General features: G+C 39.3%; 1 protein-coding gene and 1 pseudogene across 6 annotated transcripts in view; both read left to right on the top strand.

Moving 5' to 3' along the window:
* Nucleotides 1-2,499: 2,499 nt before the first annotated feature.
* CDH17 (cadherin 17) overlaps nt 2,500-26,399 on the top strand; it is a 60,455-nt gene continuing 36,555 nt past the window's right edge. For 5 of the 6 annotated variants that reach the window (XM_077771260.1, XM_077771263.1, XM_077771262.1 and 2 more), the window contains exons 1-6: nt 2,500-2,565; nt 7,795-7,893; nt 20,698-20,832; nt 21,763-21,901; nt 24,100-24,258; nt 24,366-24,565. In XM_077771260.1, coding sequence (XP_077627386.1) covers nt 2,521-2,565; nt 7,795-7,893; nt 20,698-20,832; nt 21,763-21,901; nt 24,100-24,258; nt 24,366-24,565 — 777 coding nt within the window. In that variant the 5' untranslated portion in view covers nt 2,500-2,520. The remainder of the gene's footprint in view (nt 2,566-7,794; nt 7,894-20,697; nt 20,833-21,762; nt 21,902-24,099; nt 24,259-24,365; nt 24,566-26,399) is intronic. The other variant, XM_077771261.1, reaches the window with a different exon arrangement.
* LOC144237673 (U6 spliceosomal RNA) lies at nt 12,823-12,923 on the top strand (annotated as a pseudogene).

The following is a 26,399-nucleotide window of genomic DNA, read 5'->3' as shown; positions in this document are numbered from 1 at the left end:
GAATCTTAATCCAACTTCCTGACACTGATATTGTCTGTCCCTTTATTGCAGCTGGTCTTGTGCCAGGTGGGGAGGGCAGTAAGCACAGAAGTGTGGGGGCAGGGAATCTCGGGTGCAGAGTCCATCTCGGTGGTGGACAGCTTCACCGAGGGTGGGAAGGGAGGGAGAGATAAAGCCAGAAGAGTAAGTTGGGTCCAGTATTTGAAAGCTCTTGAATGCTGAGGAGCTGGTGGAGAATGACCCCCAAGTGTGCCATTATCATGTATATTTTCACTTCTCTTACAAATATTTTTTATAATAATAATTGTTATTGCTTTTTTTTGAGAGAGAGAGCGAGAGCGAGAGCGAGAGAGCGAGAGCGCGCATAAGTGGGGGAGGAGCAGAGAGAAAGGAAGAGAGAGAGAATCTCAAGCAGTCTCCACACCGTCAGCATGGAGCACAATGTGGGGCTCGAACTGACAAACCATGAGATCATGACCTGAGCTGAAACCAAGAGTTGGACACCCAACCAAATGAGCCACCCAGGCTCTTACAGATATTGGTGAAAGCTGAACATGTGCATTTTTCCAATGTAAAAAACAAACCTAGTTAGACTTAACAATTGATTCATTTATATATATATTTAATATTGCAACATGCTACAGCCTGGCGTTGTTATTTATTTCCATGTGTTTCCAAACCACAGAAGCAGTCTAAAGCAGTAGAAAAATGTCTTGTTTGTGTTTAAGATAATGAGCCAGTTCTAAAATGATGTTTGAACACAACGACCAAATTCTGTTGCAAAAGCTCATTTCTAAACATTCACAGAATTTATGAATCTGACTGTCCCGAAGCGTTTTGATTCTAGCAGTTCCTTAAAATAGCTGTAGAATCTTGGGAAAAGTTGCTTCACTGATTTAACATGTAGAAACAATATATACATTTTGTATGTCTCCATATCTCTATGCCCACCTCTGTATCTCTGCAGCTCCCACATTGTATATGGTACAGTAGAAAGAGTTGAAATAGGCTTAGGTCTTTGGGATCTGACAGATCTGGTTGGAAGCAATGCAATGTCCCTTTCTAGCTAGGTATTAGGCAAATTGCTTAACTCTGAACTTCCATTTCCTCATTTATAAAATAAGTAGAACATTTCCTAACTCATTATGTCTGTGAGAAATTCACAGGCTTTCTGACTCGGAATCCACTGTCTACGCCACTGTTACACTGTTTGTAAAGCCCCCGCCCCCCCCATCTACCTCCTGAATGATGCTTAATAAAGCTTATTTCCATCTTTATCTCCTAGGACATTCGTGAGGCTAAAATGGGTAGTACATTTACCTTTTTAAAGTTCAAAATAAGCTATCCAAATGTAAGAAATTTAAAAATTTCAGGGACCACATTTTTAGAGTGGTTAGAATTTCAATAACCATGTTTTCATGGTGACTATATTAGCGAGTATATTCACTGGAATTTTGGTGAAATGGATACATGTTCCATTTCGTCGAGTTTTTTGGTTTTGTTTGAGCAGCCCAGTATTATGATAGGCAACAGCCCTGCTCTAAAGTCCATGTGGAAAATTCATATCAGATCTTAAAGTCAGTTAGTCATGATGGGTCTCAGGGTGCAAGTTATAATTATAAAAAAATGTGAAGCCACAAGAAAGGAATGATAATACTGAACAGAAGAGAGTAAGGGCAGAGTTTGGAATCTTACTTGGTTGCTTTTGGAATAATAAGAAATATGCTTTTCCCTTAGGCATATTGCCTAGTTAGCAACAATGGTTAGAAGACCAAAGTGTGGCTGGTGAAGTCTCTGAATGAAGGACTGTCAACATTCTTGGGCTCTTTCTGCTTGAGGAATCTCATGTCTTTGCAACTTTGAATCAGAACCACTAAAATTTTAGTATCTAGTTGTCCTGGAATTTGCCAACATGTATCTTTCCCATGGATACAATAAAAGTGACAACTATACTTATTTTCTACCATTTAAGACCCTTAAATGGAGGGGCGCCTGGGTGGCTTAGTCAGTTAAGTGTCCGACTTTCGCTTAGGTCATGATCTCGCGGTTCGTGGGCTCGAGCCCCGCATCGGGCTCTGTGCTGACTGCCGGCTCAGAGCCTGGAGCCTGTTTCAATCTGTGACTCCCTCTCTCTCTGACCCTCCCCTGCTCATGCTGTCTCTCTCTCTCTCTCCTAGAAATAAATAAAACATTAAAAAAAAAATTAAAAAAAAAAAAGACCCTTAAATGGAGAAGATTATAATAAAGTGAAACAGTTAAAGAAATGGAATTACTATGAGCTGCTTTTGGGATTTTGACTTGTGTGTTGCTATGGATGAGGTATCATAAACCTTCTGGAAGCCTGGGTTGTTCCATAAAGAGAAGAAGCTGGCCTTTAGAAATCCCATTCTCCTAGGTTTATGACTCGATATTGTCCAATGATCCTTTCTGGTGGGAAATATGTGGTTTTTAACCGACTGGTAACTAATCATTTTTATCTCTGGTTTATTCACAGGAGTTTCAATACAGAAAACCACAAAGATGCAAGTCCAACTCCATTGCTTGTGTCTCCTTGCACTTTATTTGGTAAGAGAAGAGGATGTTCTTTATTTATTTGCTAGCATATTTTCTACCTCATATTTTCTTTATCATCACCTAAAAAAAATCCATCAAAATTAAATTGTATACAAAGGATGCGCAGTTTGCCCCAATGTGATATTTTCGATGAAATAGTTACAAGCCATATGTCTACTCTTCAACCAGGGAGGTAATTTCTCCTCAGCTCTTAAAAACCAATACCACTTCATGGGCAAGGTTTAAAGCAAATCTTTCTACGCATGTTTAGACCTTCATGTATAGCTCAGGGAATCTGGAAAGAAAAGTATACAGTACATATATTAATGTATATATATTAAATATATTTATATGTCTGTAGCATATGTATATATGTACACATTAGTCTGTGCCCCTTAATCTTGACTTTTTTTTTTAACTTTGACCATGAAAAATTACCATGGAAATATTAAGAAAAGCATTTTCTCTTTTTTCAACCCTGCTCTATTCTGTACTTTTCCCCCCTACATATGGTTTGGAGTTTTCTGGTCAAAGTTGTCTTTAGCCATTGGTTGAGCCAACCCTATGGACTGACAGACTTCTAGAAGTTGGAGCTGGATCAAACCTGGAGAGATCCAGCCCTTAATCTTGGCTAGACAGTGGGGTGCCATCTTTGTTTTATTCATGAGTCTCATAAAGGTCATACACTTGTCCAACAATCTGTTGTATTATGAAGCAAGATTATGGGGAAGCATTTGCTTTCTCTTTAGAAGGAGATTACTAGACCCTCACATCTTAAATCTTGGTTCTTTTCTTCTGGGACCCCAAAATAACATCAAATTCTAAGTTCCCGAGAGCCTCCTAGAGTCCTCAACGTTCGGAATATTTACAAAATGAAATAGAGCCAAACTTGTAAACCTACCAGAGCCTTCCTCCTGGGAGAGGGAGGAAGTTGCAGTTCAAACTTTATGAGCAATGTGCCTCCTCACAGACTGGAAGCTCAAAGCTAGACACTAGGACTGCTTGGATTAGGTCAAACATCCCCTCTTGACATCTCTCCTCTTTTTACCCTGTTCGATTCCCTTTGCTATCTGTCTTTTCACAAGGTGGTAGTGAAGTCATACCTAGGTACAAAATTGGTACTGCTCCTCCCTAGTGATAGGAGCTTGGGTGAGATATTGAAGCTCTGAACCTCAGTTTTCTGCCCCATGAAATGGGTCTTATAAAAGCACTTGCCTTATTGGTTGTTGTGGCAATTAAATGAGCCAGTGCGTTTATACAAAGCCCTTTGGTCAGTGATGGGCACAGTCTAAGTACTGGATAAATATTAGCTATTATTATTACTACAGCATTTTAAGTATTCAATGTCTACATTCATATGGACCTTGACTTCCATAAGGAGGACTATCTTTTAGGCATCTTTGCAGCCTCAGCACGTAGCACTATGCCAGGAATAGGGTACAAATTAAGTACATAATTATGGACTTATATTAGGAGACAACAAGATCTAAGAGAAGATTCTATCACAGTAATTTGAGATTAGTGGGCTTATCTTGTCTGAGAAGGAGACATGCTTTTTTTTTCCTGGATAAAAGGTTGGCTGTAAGTTTTCCTTCTCTCTACTCTCAGCCCAGGGGGGACCTCTACCTAGAGTTAGAAATAGTGCCCAAACCATTGCTGGTAGCAAGAGCCTCGCCCAGGAGATAGCCACATGCACAGCTGTGTCAGGTGAAGGACAGGGAGTTGCTACCATCCACCCCACCACCCCCAGTCATTTAAAAAAATATTTTTAATGTTTATTTATTTTATTTTGAGAGAGAGAGAGAGAGAGAGAGAATCCCAAGCAGGCTTCATGCTCAGCCTGATGTAGGGCTTGATCTCACAACTGTGAGATCATGACCTGTGCCCAAATTAAGAATCAGACGCTTAACTGACTGGGCCACCAGGCGCCCCTCACCTTTATTCCATACTGCAAGTGGTTCTCCTGTTCTCTCCTGAGCACTGGTTTCCGTAAGGGGTAAGAAATACTGCATGAATATATGGCAAGGGCACTGAAGAGAAAGCAAGTAAGTGACCAGGGTTTGGGAAGGGATGCTGAATAGTTCGGTAGGGAAATCAAGCAGAAGCCACCTATTTTAGAGTCTTGACTGGGACTGTACTTTTTCTAGAAGGAAGGAGAATTTGGCATAAATACTATATAATTACTGCAGAGAACTCTTGCTGGAAATACAGCGAGGGTGGCTACCAGGCAGGGGGACCTGGAAGTCCCATGTGTCCTTTGAAAGGGTGTGGCTATAAACTATTTGTAAAAAAAAAAAAAAAAAAAAAAAAAAAAAGAAAGGGTGTGGCAACGCAGCTCAGAGTTGGGGCTTGCTGGTGCCACAGAGCTGGCTTCATCCCACATTATCTGTGTCTCTGCTGGGGGACTTTTCTGGACATACTTTCCTCATCTTATTCAGGAGCAGAAGAAATGATCTGTGTGGAGGGTCTAGTCCCACAGCTGCTGTACAGGAAACATTAAAAGCTGTCAGTTCTATTCTCTTCCCTTCTTTTTACCTCTCTGTGCAGGATGGTAGCTGTAATCTCTCCCACCCCTGCATGAACCCTCTTCTCCTGTTGTGTTTCCCCCATACCACCTTTCCCAGGTCCGGCAGTGTGGCTTGATGACTCAGAACATGCACATGCATTTTGAAATCTTTATAGCCCAAATAGCCGTGTTAATGGGCATGAAGGGAGACTTCCTGCCTTGTTATTAGAACCCAACTTTGAACCTTGCAACTGAGATATACCCTCCTGTCCTGATAGGTGAGCCAGCTTGTCCTGGTAGGAAGAGCACAGGCTTATTTGCCAGGTGTGCCTGACTAGTGGGAGTTTCCTCCGGACGCCATCGCTGGTGTGAGCTGCTGAAAGACTGGCTGCTTGCTGGCATGAGCAGAAAGTTGATGAAGGCAGTTTGCTGTTAAGTCATGATTCCGCAGAAACCACTGCTCTCATCCTGCACCAACCATGGCGGTCGTGGACATCTGCGCACAGTTCTTGGGTCCTGCCCTCTGGAGGATATGTGGGAAAGGAATGCAGGGGAGAAAGAACCCCAAAGGAAGATATTCCTTTAAAGGAACTGATGAGCTAGAAGTCTATAATGTCGTGGTGTCAGTTAAGGATGCTTTTAGTACAGGCAATAGAAAGTTCAACTTTGGAGTGGCTCTAGTAAGTGGAGGTTTATTTTCCTTAGAGAAGGAGAAGCCTGAAGTGGACGGCCCAAGGCAGGCTTTTGCATTTCTGTGATGTTGTCAGAGACTTGGGCTTCTTTCTCTTTGCCCCACCATGATTTGAGCTGATGTGTCCCCTTATGGTTTCATGTTGGCCACCACAGCCATAGACATGCGGCCCATTGTCTGAGCAAGAACAACGGGGCGGGGGGTGACAATGCCAGCTATATCTGTCCTTTTTCATTGGGAAAATAAAAGCTTGACCAGAAATCCTCCAGCAGACTTCACCTTTTGTTTCAGGAGCCAGGACTGGGTCACTCGGCTGACCTGCTGGCTGCAGGGGAGTCTGGGAAAGCGACCTCTTGGCTTCCCAAGGGAGAGAGGTTGGTAATGGCTGGGGGCAGCTACTCCACGGGCCTGCCACAACTCTGAGGGAGTGGAGACCAAATTCCAAAGCCTTCTGTTTTCATTTGTCAGACAACCGTGTATCAAGTTAATTAAGAGTCAGTGAACCAAGGGCTCTAGTGGAAGGCCTTCCCTCAAACTATCATACTGATTGTTCTTGGTTTATTCTCAGTGTGTCCATCCCAAGACTGTACTTGCTCTCCCTGAAGAAGTGGTGAACAATTCTCTTCCCACGGGCTCTTCTTACTTTCTTGGCTTTACCTCTCCCGCTCCTCAAACCATCAACTCCTCATATTATACTTCTCATCCTAACCAATCCCGCCCCTGATTTCTGCACAAGTAGACCTGAAGAACCACACAAGAAGCATCGGGTATGGGTGCTAAATCCCTCACTCCAGAGGGCGCCCTCTGTGGGTGGGTTGATGGCCGGCTATCCCCCTGTGTGTCACCTGTCATGCTCTGTCTTGCTTTAGAGGGACAGTGTGGTGGGAGAGGGAGGGATGGCATGGCTTGGTGCTGGATGCCCCCCATCCTTCTGGGTTGGGAATGGTGGGAGTCACACGCCCTGTACATCTTTGATGTCGCCTGTTTTCCGTCAGGTCTTCTCGGCCCTTTTTTGTTCCCTCTGGTGGGAAGTAGGGCATAGCAGCTGAGGGCAGCCATTGCAGAGTTGCAATGGGTTCGAATCCTGCTTCCTGTCAGCACCTGGGCAAACTGCTTACCCTCTCAGCTTCTTAGTCTCATTACCTGTAGAACGGAGCTAACAGTAATAATTTGTCCCCAGGTGGTTGTCAGGATTAACTGTTCTTAGGACTGAGCTTGGCCAATAACTAATTTCTCTTCCGATTATCCCGCCACCACCGACTGCTCTTCCAGCCTGCATTTGGGTGTCTGCAGAGGCTGCTTGTCTGTTAAGTTCAGGCTCTTTGGGTTTTAGAAACATCTTAGGGCTACTACTTGAAGTAAACATTTTGTTCTTTTTTCCCCTATATGAGCATGAATTGCCAATCAAATGTTAAAATAAGCTTTTCTTGAAGTTACAGTTCAAATTCGGATTCAAATTTGACTACTTACCATGTAACTATGTACCAAGCAAGCACTGTACTCAACACGTCTATGTATTTTTTTCCCTTATAAATTTAGTTGTCCTTGAAGTGACCATGAACTCTAGGGTGTTGGGAATCTGCCATAAATGTCCTTCTAAATTAATAGGAGTGGAGGAGAGGTGTTTTAAGAAGCTGATTTAACACTATGTTGTATTTAGAAGGCAGAGTGGCATTGTGGGCAGATAGAAGCTTTTGTTCAGTTAGAGCCTAGTGTGTGTTCCCTGTCAACCACTTAGGGAATTTACTGTGGGCAAGTAGTGTCACCTCTGTGAGCCTCAATTGTAACATGGGAGTGTTAATATTCTCTCCACAGGGAGATTGCTTGAATGGTTGAAGGAGAAAAATAGCGCAATACTCACGGCAAGCCATCTTGATATAGTAGAAACTCAACAATATCAGATCTCTTTCTGTTTTGACTATACTTTGCATTGTTCTGAGCTAGGATATCAGTCCTAGAAGCCATAATAAAATTAGCAAGTGGCACATATATATTCATAATGATGGGTATGCCAATTTTCTTTTTTTGTTTCCTTTTCTAACAGACAACTGGATATGGCCAAGAAAGGAAGTTTAGTGGACCCCTGCAACCCATGACATTTTCTATTTTTGAAGGCCAAGAACCAAGTCAAGTCATATTCCAGGTAATGGCTACTCTTGATCATAGTCACCTTCATTTTACAGGCTCTCACAGTGGACTTTACTCCTTAATCTACTGTACAGCAGGAAATAAAATAGAGGTTTGGCAGATCTCATTATCAAGAATGATTTCAGAAGCTAAGTTAAACAGAGAGATGGGTGGCCTCCGTATTGTAAGGGGTTGTACATGATATTCTCAGTCAGACTTCTGCAACCATGTCTGGGGGGAAATGCTCCCGTCCCGGGGGTGTGGAGCTTGGTGCCTATGGGTGCTGTCTCTGGAGTGGGATGGTCATCTGACTATCCATCCAATGAGCATGCTGCTTGAAGCATTTGAAGATGCAGATTCTCTGGAGTAGCACTGGCATGGTGTGCTTTTCCTTACTATCTTCTCTGAACCCATCCCTGGACCCTTGCCGGTGGGGTGGCCATGTTGGGAGGTGGTCATCTCATGTAGTTAGATAGCTGAGAAAAGCATCAGATTGAGGGGTGGCCTGTAGATGGGAGTAAGAGACTCCAGCTTTAAAGGGGACTGAAAAAAGGCAGCAGTATGGATACCAGTCCTGTGCTGCCAGAGGAAAAAGCATGTACCAAGGACTGGAAGTATAGAGTAGGTGTTCCGTGCACATCTATTGAACTTTCTATTGGACAGAATCAGGACCACGTAGAGGCAATCCCCCACTCACAAACCTCACAGACTTGGAAACTGGCTTGGTAAGATGATTCCAGTCTCTGAGGATTCCAGTCAGTACAATCATTTCTCGGGTTGCTCCACTTCTTTTTCTGTTCTTTTTCCATTAGCCAGCCACCCTACAAAGCCCATCTCTTCTTGTCCAGAAAGGATAGCCCAGCTGTCATGGCTGAATGTTTCTTATTAATGGGTGAGTGTGTTGGAAGAGATGAGTAGGAGAGGAAGGGGATTTCCTTCCTAGGATCTCAGAATCTTTGTGTTAGAAAAGACCTTGGAGACTTCAGACTTCTTTCACTGAGGATTTTCAATTAGCTCCAGTTCAGTACTCTAGGGGCTTATAGATCATAAGATAGTATAATACAAATCGAAGATAGGTCATTTTTTCCTTTGTAATGAGATTTAGCTTACGCACCATAAAACCTACCATTTAAAATGTGCAAATCATTGATTTTTAATATATCACAGAGATGTGCGATCATCACCACTATCTTATTCCAGAACATTTTCATCAGCCTCAAAAGAAACCCTGTACTCATGAGTAGTCCTCCTTCTCCTCTCTTCCCAGCTCCTGGCAAACACAAATCTACTTGCGGTCTCTCTGTATTTGCCTATCTAGACATTTAATATAAATAGAATCATACATGTGGCCTTTTGTGTATGGTTTCTTTTACTTAGCATGCTTTCCAAGTTTATCCATATTCTAGCAGATATTAATACTTCATTCCCTTTTTTAAATGTTTATTTATTTTTGAGAGACAGAATGTGAGTAGGGGAGGGGCAGAGAAGGAGAGAGAGAGAGAGAGAGAGAGAGAGAGAGGGAGAGAGAGAGAACCTGAAACAAGCTCCAGGCTCTGAGCTGTCAGTACAGAGCCTGATGCGGGGCTCTAACTTGGGAAGAGTGCAATCATGACCTAGGCTGAAGACAGACACTTAACCGACTGAGCCACCCAGGTGCCTCCTTCATTTCCTTTTTATAACTGAATAATATTCTACTGTATGGATATACACCACGTTTTGAATGTCCATTTATCAATTGATGGACATTTATGCCTATTATGAATAATGCTGTTATGGACGGTCATATACAATTTTTTGTGAGGACATATGTTTTCAGTTTTCTTGGATATATACCTAGTAGTAGAATTGCTGGATCATAGTTTATTCAATGTTTAACTTCTGAAGAGCTGTTCTTCAAACCAACTGAACTATTTTACATTCCTACCAGCATTGTTTATAGGTTCCAATTTCTCCATGTCCTTGCCAATGCATGTATTTATCTGTGTTTTCTATTATAGCTATCCTAAGGGGGGTGGAATGGTTTTTTGTGGTTTGGGTTTGCATTTCCCTAATGATTAATGGTGTTGAGTATCTTCTCATGTGCTTACTGGCTGTTTGTATACCTTCTTTTTCTTTTTAATGTTTACTTTTGAGAGAGAGAGACAGAGAGAGACAGAGAGAGAGAGAGAGAGAGAGAGAAACAGAGCACAAGTGGCGGAGAGGCAGAAAGAGAGGGAGACAGAATCCAAAACAGGCTCCAGGCTCTAAGCTGTCAGCACAGAGCTGGACGTAGGGCTCAAACTCACAAGCCATGAGATCATAACTTGAGCCAAAGTTGGATGCTTAACTGACTGAACCACCCAGGCGCCCCTGTATATCTTCCTTGGAGAAATATTTTGCCTATTTTTTAACTGGGTTATTTTTTATCATTCTAAGAGCTCTTCACATATTCTGCATTACAAGCCCCTTATCAGGTATATGATTTGCAAATATTTTCTCACATTCTGTGGGTTATTGTCTCACTTTTTGATAGTGTCATTTGAAGCACAAAAGCTTTTAATTTGATGGGATGTTTTTCCATTTATTCAGATCTTTAATTTCTTTCAACAACATTTTATAGTTTTCACTTTATAAATACTGTATTTCTTTTGTTAAATTTATCCTGAAATATGTTATTCTTTTTGGTCCTATTGTAGATGTAATTATTTTCTTAATATCATTTTCAGGTTATGCTTTGCTAGCATGTAGATATACAATTGATTTTTTATACTGCTATTTTATTTCTGCAATAAAATAATTGGACTTGTTTATTAGCTGTAATAAAATATTTAGATTCTGTAAGATTTTCCATATATAAGACCACACGATCCATGACTAGAGATGGTTTTATTTCTTTCTTTCCAATCTGGATTTTTTTTTTCTTGCCTAGGATCTTGAGTAAAGTCTTACATCGAAGTGGCAAGATTGGGCATTTTTTTCTTATTTCTAATCTTTTGGGGAAAGCTTTTAGTCTTTCATCGTTAGTTATACGGTTAGCTATGGGATTTTCTTAGATGGCCTTTATCTGGTTGAGGAAATTACCTTCTAAACATAGTTTATTGAGTATTCTTTTTCTCATGAAAGAACGCTGGGTTTTGTCAATGATTTTCTGCCTCTGTGGAGATATTAATTTGGATTTGCCCTTTGTTTTATGAACATGGGGTATTAAATTAATTGATTTTCAAATGAACTAGCCTTATATTCTGGTATCAGTTCCACTTGATCATGGTATATAATCATTTTTATATGTGGCTAGATTCAGTTTGCTAGTATTTTGTTGAAGATTTTTGCATCTATGTTCATAAGAGATATTGGTCTGTAGTTTTATTGGCTTGTCTCTTCTGATTTGCATGTCAGGATGATACTGTCCTCTTAGGATGAGTAGGGAGGTATTCCTTTACTTTTGGGCAGCATTTATGAAGATTTGGTTTTGTTTTTTCTTTATGTGTTAGGTAGAATTTACCAGTGAAGTCAACTGGTCCTGGGGTTTCCTTTGTGGGAAATTTTTTTGATTACTAATTCAACCTCTTTACTTGTTATAGTTTTATGCAGATTTTCTCTTTATTTTTATATCAGTTTTGATAGTTTTCATCTAAGAATTCATCCATTTCACCAAGGTTGTCTAACTGATGGGTAAATAGTTACTTACCATATTCTCATTAATCTTGTTATCTCTGTAAGGTTGGTATCCATGTCCCCTTTAACATTCCTCCCTTCCAAGTACTAACCAGGCCCAACCCTGCTTAGCTTCTGAGATCAGATGAGATCGGGTGTGTTCAGGGTGGTATGGCCATAGACCCCCTTTTACATTCCTGATTTCAGTTATTTGAATCTTATTTTTTTTCTTGGTAAGCCCAGCTAAAAATTTCCCAATTTTGTTGATCTTTTAAAAAACCCAAATTCCAGTTTTGCTGATTTTTTTCTCCTTTGCTTTGGTATTCTGCATTTCATTAATTTCCATTCTAAAAATATTTTTTAATGTTTATTTATTTTGTAGAGAGAAACAGACATAGGACAAGCAGGGGAGGTGCAGAAAGAGAGGGAGACACAGAATCTGAAGCTGGCTCCAGTCTCTGAGCTGTCAGCACAGAGCTCAATGCAGGCTCAAACCCATAACCATGAGGTCATGACCTGAGCTAAAGTGGGATGTCCACTGACTGAGCCACCCAGGCATCCTTCATTAATTTCCATTCTAATCCTTATTTTCTTCTACTTATTTTGGGGTTAGTTTATTCAGCTTTTCCTAGTTTCCCTTTATTCAGCTTTTCCTAGTTTCTCAAAGTAAAAGATGATTGACTTGAGACCTTTCTTTTTTTTTTATAAGCATTTACAACTAAAGATTTAGCTCTAAGTACTGCTTAATCTGCATCCCATGAGGTTTGGTCTGCTGTGTCTTCATTTTAATTCATCTAAAAGAATTTTTTTTTTAATAGTTTAGTGTCAAATTAGTTTCCACATAACACTCAGTGCTCATCCCCACAAGTGTCCTCCTCCATGCCCATCCCCCCTCCCCCCACATCCATCAGTCCTCAGTTTTTGTCAGCATTCAAGAGTCTCTCATGGTTTGCTTCTCTCCCTTTCCCCCACCATTTCTGCCCTTCTTCTCCCCCTTGTTCCTCCGTCAAGTTCCTCCTAATCCTCCTATACGTGCAAACATATGATATTTGTCCTTCTCTGCCTGACTTATTTCGCTCAGCATAACACCCTCAAGGTGAATGGATCAAGAAGATGTGGTTTATCTATATCATCTAAAAGTATTTTATAATTTTCTTTTTGATTTCCTCTTTGACCTGTTGGTTATAGGGTGTGTTATTTCCACTATTTGTGATTTCCCCAAATTTCCTACTGTTATTGGTTTCTATTTGATTTTGTTGTGGTCAGAGAATATATTTTGTATGATTTCATTGCTTAAAAATGTATTGAGAATGTGCCTGCTTCAGCAGCACATATACTAAAATTGGAATGATACAGAGAAGATTAGCCCTGTGCAAGGATGACACACAAATTTGTGAAGTGTTCCATATTTTAAAAAATAAATAAATAAAAATGTATTGAGACTTGTTTTATGGCCTCACATATGATCTATTCCTGGAGAATTTCCATGTGCATTTGAGCGAAGAATGTGTATTAGGGTTTTGTTGGATGGAGTGTATTTTGAATGTATTTTGGGGTCTGTTGGTAGGTGATCTGTGTCTGTAATGATTATAGTTTCTTAATGGATTGGCCCTTTACAGAATGTCCTCTTTTGTCTCTAATAATAATTTGTGTTTTAAAGTCCATTTTTTTCTAAGAGTAGTCTGGCTTAATTTCACCCTCATTTTGAAGTATAGTTTTGTTGGATATACAATTTTTAGTTGGCAGGTTTTCTTTTTATTTACATGCCTCATAATAATTTGTTGAAAATTAGACATTTTAAAGAATATGATATGGAAATTCTAGAAATTGTATATCTTCCTCTTCCCAGTGTTTGTTGCTGTTTGTTTAATTACTTTCCTTAATTAATTCTGTGAAGTGTATATTCTTTGTCATGTGTGGCCATTGAAATCAGCAAATGATTGAACTGAGATTTCCTTTACCGGGGAGTTCTGTGTGCATGTTGGACACACCTTCAAGGATGTGGCAAACAGTTTACAACTCTACCTTAGCCTTCACTTTTTGCTTGCACAAAGTCTCAAGGTCAGCCAGAGGTGAGATATTAGGGTCTTCTTAGGTCTTTCCTGAGTATGTGCACAGCCCTACTTGTGAACGTGGCTTTCTAGACTCCCAGGAATATATGGAAGATTTTCAATGCCCCCTAGGGTCATCTTATTTCCCAGATTAACCTTTTAAGTATTTTGGTCAGCCTCTTGTTTACATTAAGTGTTATCACTGCCTCAGGTAGCTGCAATGTTAAGTGATTGCTGATAATCATTTTTGAGAAATTCCCCAAGAGAAAAATTGTTTGCAGTGAATGAACTCTGAGGTCACACTGTTTCCAGGAAACTTCCAGATAGGTCAGATAACATCAGTTCTCTGGGAGCGGGGCTTTGGGAAACTCCAAACCCTTTCTGCCCTCTCCATAGTACTGTGGTTGTGAGGCTGTTGCACTTCAAGACTGCTGTCTATCTTGATAAAAGACAATGGAATTTGGACAATTCAGTAATCACAAAACTTGGTTCTTATCAATAGTAATATTCTTAAATAAACACTCCTTGGGGATTTTGCAAGCTTTTGCTTAATTTCCAAGGTTCTGATAAAGTTGATATTTATTTACATTTTTTTTTTCCAGTTTCTCATTGCTTTTATGAAAGGAAAGTTTTTTCCAGATCCTTACTCTACCTTTCCCAATGACATCTAGGACTTTTCCTTTAAACACAAAATAGTAACACTTTCATTTATTAGATAAATAACATAATATCAACAAGCAAAGACTCACAAAAATGTGTTCAACCACAGTTCTACCCACTGTCATCATATACCCACATCATCTACCCACATCAAATATATATTTTCTCCATTTCTTGCCCACTGACATGAATGCTTTTGGTATTGTTACAACCATAGTCTAGATTTACTCTTACATTCTCCTTTTGTTATTTTTCATAAATCCACTTTGTTTTCTTGTGCTGCTTCATACTTTATATACTGAACATTTTAATGATTAACAGTCTATCAACTTTATGTACAGTAATAATTTTATCATCTTTAGTTTTTGATCATTTAGGAGCTTTCAACTTTCCAATATTGTAAATAAGGCTACTTATACTTTAAACATGTAATTTACTGTTTATAAAAGATATTTTTAGGGTAAATTCTGTTTGGTGATGTTTTCTATCAAAGGCTACATTTTATGCCTCAAGTTATTTTTAAAAATATTGTGCTAATTTACATTTTCATCAATAATATATGTGTTTCTTTACATACTTTACAACATTGGCTGTTATTGATTTTTACTGTTAATAAAAATATAAAAACGTATTAAAATTATTGAGGTTGAACAAACTTTTATGGCTGCCTTATTTTATGTGAATTTTCTTTCTTTAAAATTTTATTTAAATCCAAGTTAGTTAATATACAGTATAATAATGGTTTCAGGAGTAGAATTTAGTGACTTATCATTAACATATGGCACCCTGTGCTCATCCCATCAAGTGCCTTCCTTAATGCCTGTCACCCATTTAGCCCATGCCTCAACCCAACATCCCTTCAGCAACCCTCAGTTTGTTCTCTGTATCTAAGTCTTTTATGGTTTGCCTCCCTCTCTGTTTTTACTTTATTTTTCCTTTCCTTACACTATGTTCATCTGTTTTGTTTCTTAAATTTTATACATGAGTGAAATCATATGATATATATCTTTCTCTGATTGACTCATTTCGCTTAGCATAATACATTCTAGTTCCATCCACATTGTTGAAAATGGCAAGATTTCATTCTTTTTGATCACTGAGTAATATTTCATTGTAAATATATATACACCACATCTTTATCCACATATCAGTCAATAGACATTTGGGCTCTTTCTGTAATTTGGCTATTGTTGATAGCACTGCTATAAACATTGGGGTGCTTGTGCCCTTTTGAATCAGCATTTTTGTATTCTTTGGATAAATACCTAGTAGTGTGATTGCTGGGTTGTAGGGTAGATCCATTTTTAACTTTTTGAGGAATCTCCATACTGTTTTCCAGAGTGGTTGTACCTTTTTGCATTCCTACCAACAGTGCAAAAGTGTTCCCCTTTCTCTGCATCCTCACCAGTATCTGTTGTTTCCTGAATTGTTATTTTTGGTCATTCTGACAGGTGTGAGATGGTATCTCATTGTAGTTTTGATTTGTATTTCCCTGATGATGAGTGACATTGAGCATCTTTTCATGTGTCTGTTAGCCATCTGGATGTCTTCTTTGGAAAACTGTCTGTTCATGTCTTTTGCCCATGTCTTCACTGGATTATTTGTTTTTTGGGTGTTAAGTTTGATGAGTTCTTTATAGATTTTGGATACTAACCCTTTATCTGATATGTCATTTACAAATATCTTCTCCCATTCTGTAGGTTGCCTTTTAGTTTTGTTGATTGGTTTCCTTCACCTTGTAGAAGCTTTTTATCTTGATGTCTCAGTAGTTTATTTTTGCTTTTGTTTCCCTTGCTTCAGAAGACATGTCTAGTAAGAAGGTTCTGTGGCCAAGGTCAAAGAGGTTGATGCCTGTTTTGTCCTCTAGGATTTTGATGGCTTTATGTCTTGAATTTAGGTCTTTTATCCATTTTGAGTTTATTTTTGTGTATGGTGTAAAAAAGTGGTCCAGGTTAGGTTCATTTTTCTGTGTGTTGACATCCAGTTCTCCCAACACCATTTGCTGGAGAGTTTGTCTTTTTTTTCCATTGGATATTCTTCCCTGCTTTGTCAAAGAATAGCTGTCTATACATTTCTGGATCCTTTTATGGGATCTCTATTCTATTCCATTGATCTGTGTCTGTTTTTGTGCCGGTACCACACTGTCTTGATGATTACAGCTTTGTAATACAATTTGAAGACTAGAATTGTGATACTTCCAGCTTTGGTTTTCTTTTTCAACATTAATTTTGCTATTTGGAGTCTTTTCTGGTTCCATACAAATTTTAGAATTGGTTTTTCTAGCTCTGTGAGGAATGTTAGTGTTATTTTGATAGGGATTGCATTGAATGGGTAGATTGCTTTGGGTAGTATCAACATTTTAACAATATTCTTCTGATCCATGAGCATGGAATGTTTTTCCATTTCTTTGTGTCTTCTTCAGTTTATTTCAGAAGCTTTCTATAGTTTTCAGTGTATAGATCTTTTACCTCTTTGGTTAGGCTTATTCCTGAGTATTTTATGGTTTTAGGTGTAATTGTAAATGGGATGGATCCCTTGATTTCTCCTTCTGCTGCTTCATTATTGGTGTATAAAAATGCAACCAATTTCTGTACATTGATTTTATATCCTGTAGCTTTGCTGCATTCATATTATCAGTTCTAGCAGTTTTTTGGCAGAGTCTTCCAGGTTTTCCATATAGTGTATCATCATATCATCTGTGAAGAGTGAAAGTTTGACTTCTTCCTTGCCAATTTGGATGTCTTTTATTTCTTTTGGTTGTCTGATTGCTGAGGCTAGACCTTCCAACACTATGTTGAATAACAGAGGTAATAGTGGACATATATGGCCTTTATGATCTTGGGGTATGTTCCTTCTACCCTGACTTTCTTGAGGGTTTTTATCAAGAAAGGATACCATATTTTGTCAAATGCTTTTTCTGTATCTATTGAGAGGATAATGAGTTTCTTACCCTTTCTTTTATTAATGTGATGTATCATGTTGATTGATTTGTGGATATTGAACTACTCTACAGCCCAGGAATAAATCCCACTTGATCATAGTGAATAATTCTTTTAATGTATTGTTGGATTTGGTTTGCTAGTATCTTGTTGACAATTTTTGCATCCATATTAATCAGGGAGATGGGTCTGTAGTTCTTCTTTTTAGTGGGGTCTTTGTCTGGTTTTGGAATATCAAGTTAATGCTGTCCTCATAGAATGAGTTTGGAAGTTTTCCTTCTATTTCTATTTTTTTGAATAGCTTCAAAAAATAGGTACTAACTCTTCTTTAAATGTTTGGTTGAATTCCCTTGGGAAGTCATCTGGCCCTGGACCCTTGTTTCTTGAGAGTTTTAATTACTAATTCAGTTTCCTTACAGATTATAGGTCTGTTCAAATTTTCTTTTCTTTTTTTAATGTTTATTTATTTTGAGAGAAAGAGAGAGAAAGGGAGGCAGAGGATCTGAAACAGGCTCTGTGCTGACAGCAGACAGCCTGATGCTGGGCTCCAACTCACAAATCGTGAGATCATGATCTGTGCCAAAGTCAGATGCTTAACTGACTGAGCCTCAAATTTTCTACTTCTTCCTGTTTCAGTTTTGGTAGTTTATGTTTCTAGGAATATGTCCATTTCTTTCAGATTGACAATTTGTTGGCATATTAATTGCTCATACTATTCTTTTATTATTATTTGTATTTCTGCAGTGTTGACTGTAATCCTTGTTCTTTTATTCATCATTTGGGTCCTTTTCCTTTTTGATAAATCTGTCTAGAGGTTTATCAATTCTGTTAATTTTTTCAAAGAACCAGCTCCTGGTTTTGTCGATCTGTTCTAATGTTGTTTTTTTTCTATTTTGATATCATTGGTTTGTGCTCTAATCCTCATTATTTCCCTTCTGTTGGTTTTGGGATTTATTTGTTGTTGTTTTTCTAGTTCTTTCAGGTGTAGAGTTAGGTTGTGTATTTGAGACCTTTCTTCCTTCTTTAGAAAGGCCTGGATTGCTGTCTACTTGCCTCAGACTTCCAGAGATTTTGGGCTGTCATGTTTTCATTTTCATTGGCTTCCATCTACTTTTTCATGTCATCTTTAATTTCTTCATTAACCCATTCATTCTTTTTTTAAAAATGTTTTAAATGTTTATTTATTTTTGAGAGAGAGAGAGAGAGCAGGGGAGGGGCAGAGAGAGAGGGAGACACAGAAGCAGAAGCAGGCTCCAGGCTCTGAGCTGTCAGCACAGAGCCTGATGCGGGGCTCGAACTCACAAACCATGAGCTCATGACCTGAGCAGAGTCAGAGGCTTAACCGACTGAGCCACCCAGGCGCCCCTAACACACTCATTCTTTAGTAGGATGTTCTTTAACCTCTAAGTATTTGTGGTCTTTTCAAATTTTTTCTTGTGGTTGATTTCAAGTTTCATAGTGTTGTGGTCTGAAAATATGCTATAGATCTTTCTGTACTTGTCGAGGGCTGATTTGTGACCTACTATGTGCTCTATTCTGATCTGTTATGGAGAATGTTCCATGTTCACTTGGGAAGAATGTGTATTCTACTTTAGTATGAAATGTTCTGAATATATCTATTAAATCCATCTGGTCCAGTGTGTCATTCAAAGCCATTGTTTTCTTGCTGATTTTCTGCTTAGATGATCTGTACATTGCTATAAATGGGGTGTTAAAGTCCCATACTATTATAGTATTATTATCAATGAGTTTCTTTATGTTTGGGAAAACTAATTTATATATTTGCATGTTTCATGTTGAGGTCATAAATATTTACAATTTATAGACCTCTTAATTATGATGTAATGCCCTTCTTTATCTCTTGTTACAGGATTTGTTTTGAAATCTAGTTTGTCTGATGAAATATGCCTACTCCAGCTTTGTTTTGATGTCCATTATGTAAATTTTCTCTTTTTAAAATTAAAAAATTTTTAAATGTTTATATATTTTTGAGAGAGAAAGAGAGACAGAGACAGAGTGCAAGGGTGGGGAGGGGCAGAGAGAGAGAGGGTGACACAGAATCAAAAGCAGGCTTCAGGCTCTCAGCAGTCAGCACAGAGCCTGATGTGGGGCTCCAACCAATGAACTACAAGATCATAACCTGAGCTGAAGTCAGACTCCTAACTGACTGAGCCACCCAGGGATCCTGTGAAATTTCTATTCTTGTGGTTTTAAAAGTGCTATAACTATTCCATGAATAATTATTGATATTTTCTTCACTTCTGAAAAAGTAATTAAAAGATTGTCAGTTATAGAATTTTATCAAGTTGAAGCCACTTTTAAATTGTTTTTCTTAATATTAAAGTGTCTCTTAACCTTTGTCATAATGTTTAGAAGAACCAAATGACATCTTTTTTTATCTTAGCAATAAAGTTATCCCTTTTAATGTTTCTTTTCTTTTTTTTCCCTAATATAATTTATTCCCAAATTGGCTAACATACAGTGTGTACAGTGTGCTCTTGGTTTCAGGGATAGATTCTTGTGGTTCCTCACTTACATCAAACACCCAGTACTCATCCCAACAAGTGCCCTCCTCAGTGCCCATCACCCATGCAGAAGCTAGTAATTAGGGCACCTGGACGGCTCAGTTGGTTAAGTGTCCAACTTCAGCTCAGGTCATGATCTCACAGTTTGTGGGTTCAAACCCCATGTCAGGCTCTGCACTGGTGGTACAGAGTCTGCTTGGGATTTTTTCTCTCTCCCTCTCTCTGCCATTTACCCACTTGTGCTCACTCTGTCTCTCCCAAAATAAATAAATAAACTTAAAAAAAAGAAGCTGGTAATGTTAATAGCTTTCAGATATTCTCAGAAAAATTTCATCTAACTACAGCCACAATTTAAAGCATCAATTTGTGGGGCTCCTGGGTAGCTTAGTCGGTTAAGCGTCTGACTTCAGCTCAGGTCATGATCTCATGGCTCATGGGTTTGAGCCCTTGAGCCCCATGTCAGGCTCTGTGCTGACAGCTCAGAGCCTGGAGCCTGCTTCAGAGTCTGTGTCTCCCTCTCTCTCTGTCCCTCCTGTTCAGAGTCTCTGTCTCTCAAAAAATGAATAAAAACGTTAAAAAAATTTAAAAATGCACAAATCTGCTTTTATCAATGTGTTAAATTATACATTGTTTCTTGAGGGAAATGTATTTTAAAGGTTAAATAGTTAATGTTCAAGCAAACTTTTATTTATTTATTTATTTTAATGTTTATTTTTGAGAGAGAAAGAGAAACAGAGCGCAAGTGGGGGAGGGGCAGAGAGCAAGAGAGACACAGAATCAGAAGCAGGCTCCAGGCTCTGAGCTGTCAGCACAGAGTCTGACATGCGGCTTGAACCCGTGAACCATGAGATCATGACCTGAGCTGAAGCTGGATGCCTAGCCAACTGAGCCATCCAGGTGCCCCTCAGATATTATTTAATGATTGTGCAAATGAAAATGTTACCTTTTCTACAAATTCTACAACATTGTTTTTTCCTTACAACCTAATCTGATTTTTGCTTTTTTTCTCCAGTTTAAGGCCAATCCTCCTGCTGTGAATTTCAAACTAACTGGAGAGACAGATGGCATATTACAGATACAGCAAGATGGACTTTTGTATCATAACAAAGCCCTGGACAGAGAAACAAGAGCTGTTCACAAACTCCAGGTGAATTGAAACCAGACAAAGGAATCTAACTCCAACTTCTCTGAGCATCCTTTGTCCTGGAAGTATCACTGGCACCGGCATGTCTTTCACAGGATCCTGTTACGCCTCCCTTGACATTAATGTCATGCTTTGCAAACCTCATTTGTCAATTTTTTTACCAACTACAAAGAGATACACCTTTGGGTATGGCAAAGAGACCCTCTTCCTCAGGCTTTTTAACCAGAGTAACCCAATTTAAATTACCAAGCCCCTCAGAAGACATTACTTGCCCAAGTATGGCCATGCTCAAGCACCTGGATCAAAACCAAGCCAAAACTTCTCTGTGATTTCACTGATATCTTCCTGTGGTTGTTGTGTGGGCTTTGGATCCACAGAGAAGGCAGCATCAGTGGTAGGATGGGCTCCTGTGGGCCTTGTAAGAAGCAGAAGCAACCAATGGTCAGGGGATCTGAATAAAGAGAACTTCTCCCTCTTTGTTCTCCTTACTTTTTCATGGTTTATATCTGAATACATGGGAATGGCAGAGAGCTAATTGTAGAAAAAAAAATAATAATAAGCAAAAGTTCCCTGTCTGGTAACTTCTGTTGGCTTTGCAAGTTGACCACTAAAATACTCTGTAAGAGGACATGGCACTTCCATAGCCTTAAGAGTCAAAGTGTTCTTATTTAACTAACTCCAACTATTTAGAAAAGAAGCATGTCCAGTGTCCAGTATACCTTACTGCTAGAAGGACAAAGTCATGATTAGCTGGATTTAACTGATAGGGTCCCTGTTTTAGTAGCTCCCAACATGGTCTTTTATGGGTGTTTTTTACCCCTACAGTCACAAGGCTATTGGATCTTTGAGCTCCAGTTTCCTTTAACTGGCTTTTGAATGTGTGATATGAAGTTCAGACTCATCAAGGTGGTTTTCTTTTCCTTTCTACACCAGGTCTCAGCCCTGGATGCTTCTGGAGCTATAGTGGAGGGTCCAGTTCCCATCACCATAGAAGTGAAGGACATCAATGACAACCGGCCCACATTTCTCCAGCTAAAGTATGAAGGCTCAGTAAGACAGAATTCTCGCCCAGGTAAAAGACAGGAGTCTGGAGATATATATGGAAAGGTAGAAGAATATCAGCAGAAGGGGCAGATTTGTATGGCTAACCACTGCAGCTATCACTCATTAAGCACTTCCTGTCATATTTAAATCTCACAACAGTCCTCTAGCAGTTACTTTATTATCTCCATTGCTCTCAGACACGGTATCTCAGCTTTGGCACTATTGACATCTTGGACCTGCTGTTTGTCTTTTTGTCAGGGACCGTCTGTGCACGTTAGGATGTGTAGCAGCATCCCTGCCATCTACTCACAGATGCCGTTAGTAACCTCTCTCCCTAAGCTGTGACAATAAAAATGCCTTCAGACATTGCCAAATGTCACCTGGGGGGCAAAATCACTCCAGCTGAGAACTATGATTCTACAATGAGCTTTAGAACACTTTAGAGCTGGGGCACCTGGGTGGCTCAGTTGGTTGAGCATCTGACGTTGGTTTTGGCTTGGGTAACGAGCTCATGGTTTGTGGGTTCAAGCCCCATGTTGGATTCTGCACTGGCCAGTGCAGGAGCCTACTTGGGATTCTCTCTCTCCCCCTTTCTGTGTGCCCCTCACCCATTTGCTGTCTGTCTGTCTGTCTGTCTCTCTCAAAATAAATAAACAAACTATATAAAAACTATATAAAAAAAAAGAATACCTTAGAGCTCTGGGACACTCAAGAATACTAAAGTGAGCTTACTCTTTTACATTCTCCCAGAAATCTACTTGCTTATCGTCACTGCTGGCTCCCAGGTCTTTTCTTCTCTTACTTGCAACTTCTACTTACAGTCCATCCCTTCACTATGTTTCTACCCTTCATTTACATTAAAGCCCCCCATCAAGGCATAGGTGTGTGCTGCAGGCTTTATTGGAGATTTGGGGAGATGAAGGAGCATTATGTCATAATATGAATATGAAGAAAACAAATGTGAATATTAGACTTCTGATTTTTCATAAAGACTCTTGGCCATTTCCACCAGCTCAATGTCAAATTTCCTTTGATGTTACTTAATCTTGTCTCTCTTTCTTCAATGCTCCCTTCCAGTAACTCAGGAAGAATATTCTTTACACTTTATTATGTGGAGCAATTTCACTCTCTGTCCCTGAGATCACAACGAAAGACTCATTTATGAATTCTGCTAAATAAGAATCTTCCAAGTCTTACCGTTTCACCGTTTCACTCTCTTCACCAATGGGGTCTTCTAGATCAGTGGTTCCCAAACTTCTTGATCTCATGGCTCCTGTGTTCTTTTAAGAATTATTAATAACTCCAAAAGTCTTTTGAATATGTGGGTTGTATCCAGTGATGTGTTAATAAATGTTTAATAGTTTTCTCTCTGAGGGGAGAGCCCTGATCTATAGCGTTTTCCAATTTCTGTGGTATAAATACTCCCACCATGGCTTATTTTAAGCTACCAATGGTGTTAATAATTGGATTACAAAGTTTCTGGAAATTCAACCATTGGCTTTCAAGAGCTGGCTCTAGTACATCACTGATTATCAATATTTACCATATTAGAAATTTAAAAAAATTAATTCTTCGTAAGTAATCATAAACATATTTTAATGAAAATAACTATTTTCAAAAGGAATGATTAAGATAAGAATAGCTTTGCTTTAATCTTGGCACATCTCTTCAATGACTGGATCAATTAACTGAAAACAATTAGATTCTCATGTCTTTTTCCATCCATTCTGTTGCCATATGCTGTTTCACTTTAAGCTTATGAAGAAAAACTGGCCTCACACAGATATGCAATTGGAAAAGGGAGGGGTATTGTAACCGCATTTTCAGATAACTGGATATTCTTTGATACTATACCAGAACTCAACAAGTGCTGGTTTTTTTCAAGGCTGGTGACAATGTGAAATATGAAACTATACAAAAGCCCTTTTTTTGATACTCCTTTATGCTAAAATCCATCAAATTATCTTGTGTTTGACTGGATCTTTTACATGTGCATGACTCCATCAAACCTAAAATAATCTCAAAGACCCCTACAAATCCCTGGACCATACTTCAAGAAACCTCACCCCAGGGGAAGGAAGCAGAGTAAAGATTTATTTCCCCACTGGAATACATTATGGTACCTTCCCCCATCCTATCTCTGCCTCTTACAAGCTAAAAGTGGCTATGGTTGGTTTGGATTTCAATTAACATATTTTTACTCTCTGAATATGTTTTGTTAAACAGGAAAGCCCTTCATGTATGTCAATGCTACAGACCTGGATGACCCAACTACTCCCAATGGTCAGCTTTTTTATGAAATTATCATCCAGCTTCCCAAGATCAACAATGTGATGTACTTTCAGATCAACAACAAAACAGGGGCAATTTCACTTACCCAACAAGGTAGGTCAAGTGATGCCCTCAAAAGACTGTCTGAGTCAGGAAAAGGGACCCAAGTCCGTGTTACCCTTGGAGACATTTCCTTTTCTCTTCTTTCCTATTTCCCACAGGATCTCAGGAATTGGATCCCGTTAAGAATGCTTTGTACAGTCTGGTGGTCTCAGTGAAGGACATGGGAGGCCAGAGTGATCATTCCTTCAGTGACAGCACATCTGTGAATATTGTGGTGAAGGAGAATATTTGGAAAGCACCAGAGCCTGTGGAGATTGTAGAAAACTCAACTGATCCTCACCCCATCAAAATCACTCAGGTAGTGTCCAAGGAATGTCTAGACTACAATAACTTTTTAAAAAATTCATTTACTTATTTTTGAGAGAGAGTGAGTGAGCACAGCCAGGGACAGGCAGAGAGAGAGAGAGAAAGAGAGAGAGAACCAGTGAAGAGCCTGACACCAGGGCTCAAACCCATAAATTGCAAGATCATGACCTGAGCCGAAGTTGGATGCTCAACCAACTGAACCACCCATGTGCCCTTCAAGACAATGAGATAAATGGCCTCACTTTGTAGAGGCCCTCCCTCACGGTCTTCACTGATATAGTTATTGGGTACATTTTTACATAGCATAATTATAAAACAAACTAAATAGACAAAGTCTCTGGCCCTGAGTCTCTGGAGTTTATTAGTTTATTATCACATGTAAACTCTGGACTTTACCAACTTGGATTCTGATACACACACACATACAAGCTTTAAAAGAGAACTGTACTCACCTTCACCTTCCAAGTAGATACCACTAATGTATATGTACATGATTTGAATAGGAGTTGCAAATATGTTTGAAAGACTGCTTCTTATTTCTTGTGAGAAAATTTCTATCCAATAGACTCATCCCATCATAGACTGAGGGACAGACATAGGACTGGCTAAGAGGAAGAGTTGAGTAGGCAACCTGCACCTTTGGAGATCACCCTCCTACAACTCCATCTCCTATATGTACCTCTACTCTTCATTCAAATGTCCCCCCTCTTCCCTCCTCTGTGGCTGGTGCTTTTACCCTTGATCCCCTCCTACCTTAGATATGGGAAATCCACTCCTAGGGCCACCCAGATATGATCTTTACTGGAAGATCACAGGGTTCCTTGACATGAAAACTGTGGATTAGTGAAAGAGCACTGGATTTAGAAGCAGATAATGAAAACTGGCATACTTGCTCCATTATTTCATTGATCATGAATAAGCCATTTAACTCTTCTGAGCCACAGCTTCTCTTCAATAAAATGGGGATAACAATACCTCTCTTGTTGTTGTGAAGAGTAACTCAGTGATAGTATTTGTGAACGTGGATAAAAGGTATTAATGTTATGCGTCTCAGTCTGTAGTTCCCCTAAGATTTTTTTCTGAATGATGTTGTTAAGGGGTCCTGGAATGGCCCATCCCATCATATCTATTGTCAATCTATTTTTTAAATGTTTTATTTATTTCTGAGAGAGAGAGAGAGAGAGAGAGAGAGAGCAGGGGAGGGTCAGAGAGAGAGGGAGACAAAGAATCCGAAACAGGCTCCAGGCTCTGAGCTGGGTGTCAGCACAGAGCCAGACATGGAGCTCGAACCCACGAACCGTGAGATCATGACCTGAGCTGAAGTCGGACGCTTAACCGACTGAGCCACCCAGGTGTCCTATATCTATTGTCAACCTTAAAAGGATTTTTATTTATTGAAATATTGAATTAATGAACTTCACCTTTAGGGAAAAAAAAAGAATGAAAGCAAGAGATAATTGTGCTTTACTAGCTAAGAAAATGTGTCAGAATTCACAGCCATGCGAATTTCAGACTTGGGGTCTTTACTAAAGTCTTATTTATTATTTAGGTTATCCCTATAAGGACTTAGAAATGCTGAAAAGAGCATCCATGCTAATTTGTTCTCAGGGCTGTCAAAGTAAAGAAATTAGAGGTGTTATACCTGAAATCCAGGCCTGGGGAAAGTGCTTTGTGTATCTTGAGACCCAGGAGGAAGAGGAGAGGGTACAGCTCAAGAGAAAAGAAGTCAACTGAATTTTTAGGACACGAGGGGACCTCTCTCAGAACCAAGAACATGGTCTTTGGCTTGACAAGAGGGTAGTGTTTAAATAGCTAACAAGGGGCTA

The sequence above is a fragment of the Crocuta crocuta genome, unplaced genomic scaffold, assembly GCF_008692635.1.
Source record: "Crocuta crocuta isolate KB4526 unplaced genomic scaffold, BGI_CrCroc_1.0 scaffold235, whole genome shotgun sequence".
In the NCBI taxonomy this organism is placed as follows: Eukaryota; Metazoa; Chordata; class Mammalia; order Carnivora; family Hyaenidae; genus Crocuta; species Crocuta crocuta.
Note: the sequence above shows the minus strand (reverse complement) of the source record. Positions and strands in the feature narration are given on the sequence as shown.